Raw genomic sequence first — 8,021 nt, 5'->3', positions numbered from 1 at the left:
TCCCCAACCGCCCCCTTGCGGCGGCACGCCTGCCTTCCCCACTGGCCGAGTGCGGCGGCACGCCTGCCGTCCTCCACCGCAGTCTGGACACAAATTTTATTAACCATTTCAGTAGGGTTACCCCCGCAGTGCAGGTGTCAACTGCTCATTTTTGTCTAGGTTAGAAAGAGTTATATTCACCTGATTCTTGGAACCAGCCGGCTGTCACACTGCTCCCTGCTGCCTCTCTACTCCTCCTCTGCAGCGATGGCATGTCTCTGTGTCCTATACACAGAGGGGAATTTATCAAAACTGGAGCAGACAAAATCTGGAGCAGCTGTGCACGGCAACCAATCAGCTTCTCTCTTTCATTTTCAAATCTTAACTGAACAAACTCGAGAGAAACTGATTGGTTGCCATGGGCAACTGCTCCAGATGTTGTCTGCTCCAGTTTTGATAAATTCCCCCCACAGTGTATAAAACGTGATGATGCAAGGACCTTAGACCACTGCAGCGGAGGGGGAAGAGAGGCTCCAGGGACCGGTCTAAGAGCTAGCCGGCTGGCTCGGAGGATCGGGTGAGTATAACTTTTGTTTTTTAATCACCCTTTACACCAGGAACCCAACAATACCGGAGGTGTGTTGGATGCCAAAGATTCTTCGGAGGGCGTAGAGCAAAGATGGGAGCCAGCAGAGGAGCACGGGGAGAATTTATCAAAACTGGAGCAGACAGAATGTGGGGCAGCTGTGCATGGCAACCAATCAGCTTTTCTCTTGAGCTTTATTTGAAAATGAAAGAGAGAAGCTGATTGGTTGCCATGCACAGCTGCTCCGGATTCTGTCTGCTCCAGTTTTTATAAATTCCCCTCCATGTATTTGTTTGCAACAACAATGGGTCAGGGTGTGTAAACCAGACGCGCTCAGATTGTTACATTCACACAACAATTCTCTCCCAGTTATACAAAGTAACTCGTAGCCAAAGGATGTGACAGGTTCTCTTTAAAATTGTAGAAATGTCACCAGCACACCAGTCCTTTTAAGATGGCAAAAGCTTCATTTATTGAAGTTTTTTGTCATATGACCAAACAAGCGCTTTCGGGGCCGCACAGGGTCCCTTCATCAGGCTTTAGCGGTCCGGAAAAGCGCTTGTTTGGTCATATGACAAAAAACTTCAATAAATGAAGCTTTTGCCATCTTAAAAGGACTGGTGTGCTGGTGACATTCCTACAATTTTGCTGACATTCGCGGCGCCATCCGCAGTCACTGCAAGCACCCCCCACTTTTAGGGACATATCGGTAAGGAGTGCGACAAGGATAGTACTTAGGTTCTCTTTAAACCCGCAGCCACGGTCCTCCATACCTCCAGCATCTCTCGCTCCCGGTTCCGGATTTCGGGGCTGGCCGCGCTGATGAGCATCTTCAGGTTTGCGGTCGGCGTCCATGGGTCACTGTTGCTGACCTCGGGTGGTTTGGTCGGCGTCTTCAGGGCGGCCGCCGCGCACTGCAACTCTGACAGCACCAACGTCGGCTGCTTCGAGGGTGTGCGCGAGATTCTCTTGTTTAAGTGCAATCCATATTGGAGGTTTACTTTCCTCACAGTGCTGCCAAATCCCTCACATCCGGGTCCTGGGAGAGAACAAAATCATTAGAAGTGGGTGGAGACGGATCTGTAATATGGAACAGCAAGAGTCAACTAAAGCATCAAAATTACAGATATATACAGCCCCCAGTCAGTGCCACAGAGTATATAGCTCCCCTGTCAGTGCTGTATATAGCCCCAGTCAGTGCTGTATACACAGAGTACTTACCCCCCTGTCAGTAATGTATATAATCTGTATACACCCCCCAGTTAGTGCTGTATACACACAGTATATATACCCCCCAGTTAGTGCTGTATACAGTATATATCCCCCACTTAGTGCTGTATACAGTATATATATATATCCCCCACTTAGTGCTGTATACAGTATATATATCCCCCAGTTAGTGCTGTATACAGTATATATATCCCCCAGTTAGTGCTGTATACACAGACCAGTCACATGTCGCGCACAGCTCGGTGGTGATCAGCTGACTCGCAGCCCCACCAAACCTGTCCGATCAGCGGCATCCAGACCCGCCCCCTCCTGCCTCTCCTCCAGTCAGCGCTCGCAGTGGGCGTGACCCGAACGGCCGAGTCGTTCGGATTCCTCGCAGTTCCCATCTTCAAAATTTGGCGCCAGAAGCTGAGCGGGAAACCGGGACCGACATTCCCGCGCCCGCCACACTGGCACTGGGCCTCCTCCTCCCCCTATATACCCACAGGGAGGCCACCACCACGACACTCCCTTCCCCCCTACACACACCTCACCGGGAACAGGATGGAGGATGCCCGGGCTCATCATCAGCTGGCCGGTGCCGGGGGAAGTTGAGGGGCAAAGCAGTTAAGGCCGCGCAGGGCATGCTGGGAGCTGTAGTCCTGCAACTGGGCAGCCTGACACCTCATGATACCTATACTTTTATAGATCCGCCATATCCCGTCACCCTGTATAGAGAGATAGAGGACCCCACCGTATACCGTCCCCCTGTATACAGACATACAGGAACCCACCGTAAACCGTCCCCATGTATAGAGAGATACAGGACCCCGCTGTATACCGTCCCCCTTGTATATAGCAAGAGATGGCAACCCTGGAGAGGTGGAGATCTACCTGAACAACATAGAAGAGATCAAAGATCACCGGGGTGCAGATCACTGTATGTGTCAAGACTAAGTAACATGGAGCACTGGGGTCAGGAGTCTACAACCCACAATGCAGGGGTCAGGAGTCTACAACCCACAATGCAGGGGTCAGGAGTCTACAACCCACAATGCAGGGGTCAGGAGTATACAACCCACAGTGCAGGGGTCAGGAGTTGGCAATTTAGCAGTCAGTTATATGTAACAGTGCAGAGGTCAAGAGTAGGCAACGCAGAGTGCAGACGTTAGTAGTATGTAATGCACAGTGCAGGGGTCAGAAGTATAGTGAAAAGTGTAACGGTCAGTAGTATGTAACAGTGCAGAGGTCAGTAGATTGTAACACACAGTGCAGGGATCATGGTAAGTAACGCAGAGGTCAGTAGTATGAAGTGTAATGGTCGGTGATATGTCACAGTGCAGAGGTCAGTAGTATGTAATGCACAGTTCAAGGTTCAGGTGTAAGTAAATCAGAGTGCAGGGATTAGAAGTATGTAACACAAAGTTGAGATGTCAGGAATAAGTGATGCAGTGTTCAGGGGTCAGTAGTATGTAACATGCAGCGCAGAGTTCAGTAGTAACTAACATTCCTCCCCACCCCCAAGCAAAAATACCCCCCCTTGCAGTACAGACATCTAACCTCCCAACGTAATTCCCCCTCCCTCTGTAAAATTCACTCGCTAAATCTCGGACACAGAGCTCAGGAAGTCCTCCCAGGTCTCCCCTTAGTTGGGTCATATGACATGTCAGAGCTGAGGAGACTAGGACTTCCCTCAGCCCTGCAGTGCTGCTCTGATCCGAGGTCCAATAGGCAGCAGGTGGGGTTAGGAAATGGCAGCACGGCACAGCAATCTACCTGCGCTCTATGGTTAGATCGCAGTCAACCAGTTGCCAACCCCTAGTATATAGAGTTTAGTATACAGAGTAGGAGTATAGTATGCGGTACAGAGTTTCGATGAGTCCAGATCCTGGATTCCCCCCTCACCGCTCCGATAGCGCTGACTGGCGGAACGGACCGGGGAGGGGGCGGGTACAGCTGGCTCTGCCTCTAGATAGGCAGAGCCAGCTGTCACTCACGCAGCTGGGCGGATCCAGACATAATTGTCAATTGTCGGGATCCGCTTCAGCTGCGGCGTCTCAGTATATAGGGAGCTGTAGCTCGCGGTATACTGAGTCTAGGGTGACGGGAGGACGCTAGTTTGTGTCCTCCCGTTACCCTAAGGAGAATTATGGGGAAAAGCCCTGACCCCTTAGTTCTCCTTTAATCATTCCGACTATAACCGGTGAACCTGCTCCCTTCCCCCGAAGCCTTTTTTAAATTTTCTCCCCTTTTGTAACATTCTGGAAGCTGGTCAAGCAAAGCCGAGTCTGAGGAACCATCTCTGTTGCAACTTCCTCCTACCCTGCGAGACTGGCCACATGCTGCCTTGCACAGTGCTAGCTCACCCCGGCTGTGACAGGTGACATTGCGCAGCCCTGCAGCCCTGTTGCTCCACCACTGAACAAGGTTTGGGGCTGGTGATTCCCTCCTGTGAATGGAGGAAGGGTGAGGAAATGAATGAGATAGGGAATGTTGCAAGCACATCCCTTCCTTGCTGGACAAACTGGTGACACATCGCTCCTCCCTTTCTGGTGAGTGAGGTTCTACAATGTTTCAGCCAGTTAGGAAAGAAGCAAATTGCATCCTGGTGATGGGGTGGGGACTGCGAAATATGATCCTTAGTCTTAGATGATAAAATTATAGAACGGACAATGGAAGCTGCTCTTTAATGTGGATAATTTTAAGTTCCAGCAGAATCAGCTGGTCCCCTGAGCACTGGCCCCGATATCCTGTTGTAGGGGGGCTCCTTTACCTTGCAGTGTCCTATAGAGTCACCCTTGTGTGTGCTAGTAAGCAGTGTGTGTGTGTCCACAAACACAGGAAAAGCAGGAAAATCACATCACCAGCACTCAGTAATAAAGATAAATGTGTCCCTTTTATTGGACAATAAGCGTCACAGACATCCAATTTTCCTGTGTTTGCACGGCGCCATCCGTGGTAATACATCACTGCGAGCACCGCCTTTTCTCATCTGGCCGGCGGGACTGCTGTGAGGAGTGCGGAGGGTCTCTCCATCGACTTATGTCTCCACAAACACACACAGGCACAGCAAGGCAAGACGCTCTCCTCCTCTAAGCTAGGAGATGGACGGCTGCTGGAGACTGCTTTGTCTCTTGTGATCTAGTACTGGACAGGAAGTTTAGGGAAGCCGAGCTAAGAGAGTTGGAGCTGTTTGTCACACACCGGCTCAAACTATTGGGAAGAATACATTTTACTCTCTCAATAGTTGTCCTTTCATACTATAAACCAAAACCTTTCTCCTTAGTTTTAAAAATAGTGTGGGGGAGGGCTAAGACCCCTCTGTTTTTTTTTTTATTGCTGGTGACCATGGTTACAGAAATAGAAAGCGATGGGACATCTAAAATTTCTGAGTTGTCACAGGAACAGAAAGCGAGGCAAAAAGCTTCCAGTGGGGAAGCCTGTTCTGGTGACAACTAAGGAGGAGTTTCTGCTTGCTTTGGAGAGATCTTTACTTCCTGCTGCGTCTCTTGGACAGGAAGTGAAGTCATATTTCTCTAAACAGGATACCGGCCAAAAAAACCCAAACAAACAAACTGATAGGGGTCTTAACCATTCCCTACCCTAGGCCAGTGGTATGCAACCTCAGCACTCCAGCTGTTGTGATACTTCAAACCCTATTTGCCTCTGGGAGTCAGGCATATGGTTGTCAGAGTCTTGCAATGCCTCATGGGACTTGTAGTTCTACAACAGCCTGAGAGCCACAGTTGCCTACCCCTGGGTTAGGCTTTCCATTAGTGTTTTGCATATACTGAGCTAAAGCCCATGTTCAATGTATGTACATAGTAGAGGTCTGTCCCTCACGATCTCCCCCTCTACATTGTTCCCTCTCCATCTCGACATATTTTATGCACAGTGAGTTATACCCCAACCAACTTGTATACTCTTGTAATACTGTTGTGGTTCTGTATTCTCACACATATACTGGAGTGAGGCTGACCTCTGTGTACAGGTCTATGTGGCTGTTTAGTACATACTGGGACCTCTATAAACACTGTGGATAATGGGGGTAGACTGACAACTGGGCAGAGACCAAACACTGTGTGCAAATACATGTGTACAATGTATTTTATGGCACACCGATCCCTGTGTATTCCTATATAGGTGTACATTGAATATTCTGGAGGGTCAGGTGGCCCCTGTGCACACTAGGCCTCTATTAGAAGATAGATATATAGTGTATGTGTGTGTGTGTGTATGTGTGTGTTTTACCTGTGTATCTGTTGCGGTTGTATTCGGGCCTAATTCCACCAAAGTAACTTTATATCGAATTTACAAAAAGTTGCAAAGCTGAAGGCAATATAATAAAATGATATTTATTTCTGAAGAGTCGCCTATGAATTGACAAAAATCTACGCGAGATGATTATGGTGATCAACGATCGTAGGTTCTGGTCTCACTTTTACATCGACCGAATGGATGCGTCACCTTGTCTGCTCTTATGGGACCGCGTAGGATGAGATTGTAAGATGTCTGCTGCTCTTTTTAGGCTATTTTAACCCGACTTCCAATCTTCCAGATGATCAAATGCACCAAGCCTGCCTTCTACCAACACTCTCTATCATGTCACAGGCTCAGTAGAGGGCTGTTGGGAGGTTCTCTTGATTTGGTCATTTTTGTGATTGAGCTTTACTGGAAGAACGAACAATAGAAGGTGTTGCCAAGCTTTACATTTGGGCTCGTCCTTGGGAGAAGCTCTACAGTTTGGGGCTGATCTCCCCGGGATTTGAAGAAGTTCTCCGGGGCAAAACAATTTGGTCATTTTTGTGATTGGGAGTTGGCTGAGGTTACAAAATCGAGCGTGTACGGCCAACGCGAGAGCTCAATATACTTCCTGGAGGGAGAGCCAGCCCTGTGTGTGTGTGTGGACTATATAGACTCAGCACAGTCCATCTCCCTCCAATACATGGACTAGGATTTCTATGTAGCTGATATAAAGGTTCACAATGTATCAATGTACAGTACATGTAATGATACAATAATCACATCTATTCATAATATATTTATCAAATCCATGACATTTATACAACTTGTCAGAGTATCTTGGAGGTCTATTCATGTATATACACATGATATCAGAGTATTGAATGTATACATTGCATCTATCAGAATCATATAATGTATACATTGCATCTATCAGAATCGTATAATGTATACGTTGCATCTATCAGAATCATATAATGTATACATTGCATCTATCAGAATCATATAATGTATACGTTGCATCTATCAGAATCGTATAATGTATACGCTGCATCTATCAGAATCATATAATGTATACGTTGCATCTATCAGAATCATATAATGTATACGCTGCATCTATCAGAATCATATAATGTATACATTGCATCTATCAGAATCATATAATGTATACATTGCATCTATCATCTCCCTCCAATACATGGACTAGGATTTCTATGTAGCTGATATAAAGGTTCACAATGTATCAATGTACAGTACATGTAATGATACAATAATCACATCTATTCATAATATATTTATCAAATCCATGACATTTATACAACTTGTCAGAGTATCTTGGAGGTCTATTCATGTATATACACATGATATCAGAGTATTGAATGTATACATTGCATCTATCAGAATCATATAATGTATACATTGCATCTATCAGAATCGTATAATGTATACGTTGCATCTATCAGAATCATATAATGTATACATTGCATCTATCAGAATCGTATAATGTATACGTTGCATCTATCAGAATCGTATAATGTATACGTATCTATCAGAGTATTGATTGTATATATATTCCATCAAAACATTACATGTATACATTGACTGGAGCAGACAGAAACTGGAGCAGTTGCCCATAGTAACTAATCCGATTCTATTTTTCATGTTGAAAGATGAATTGAACATATTGAGGAGAGAATCTGATTGGTTACTAGGGGCAGATGTGATCATTTCCCCCCATTGTATCCGAATACCTATTGGAATTCCCCTCCATACAATGTATCAGAATGTGTCGCGCTGCACTCACCTCTCCCCCGGGTGACTCCTATCGCGATCTGGTCATCTCTCTCTCTCCCCCAGCCGGCGCATGAGGTCGGGTTCCGGATTCAGGGTCAATGGATTCGCCCGGTTGGGTGACGTGGAAGTTTAGAAGGAGTCTCGGGTGGGGTAGCTCGGTGTTAGGCGGGATCAGGCTCACAGAATGCCGTGTGGGGTGTCTGGGGGGATC

The 8,021-nt window shown here is 46.9% G+C and overlaps 1 protein-coding gene across 1 annotated transcript in view; it reads right to left on the bottom strand.

The window, feature by feature from the left end:
- The window catches only part of E2F8 (E2F transcription factor 8), a 51,619-nt gene that overhangs the window by 15,031 nt on the left and 28,567 nt on the right, over positions 1 to 8,021 (bottom strand). Inside the window, exon 2 of the mRNA XM_018554781.1 lies at positions 1,339 to 1,604. Within this exon, the coding sequence (XP_018410283.1) occupies positions 1,339 to 1,604 (266 nt within the window). The remainder of the gene's footprint in view (positions 1 to 1,338; positions 1,605 to 8,021) is intronic.

This window comes from Nanorana parkeri, unplaced genomic scaffold (genome assembly GCF_000935625.1).
Source record: "Nanorana parkeri isolate BGI_ZX_2015 unplaced genomic scaffold, ASM93562v1 scaffold10, whole genome shotgun sequence".
Lineage (NCBI taxonomy): Eukaryota > Metazoa > Chordata > Amphibia > Anura > Dicroglossidae > Nanorana > Nanorana parkeri.
The sequence above is the reverse complement of the archived record's forward strand: the minus strand, read 5'-3'. Positions and strand labels throughout refer to the sequence as shown.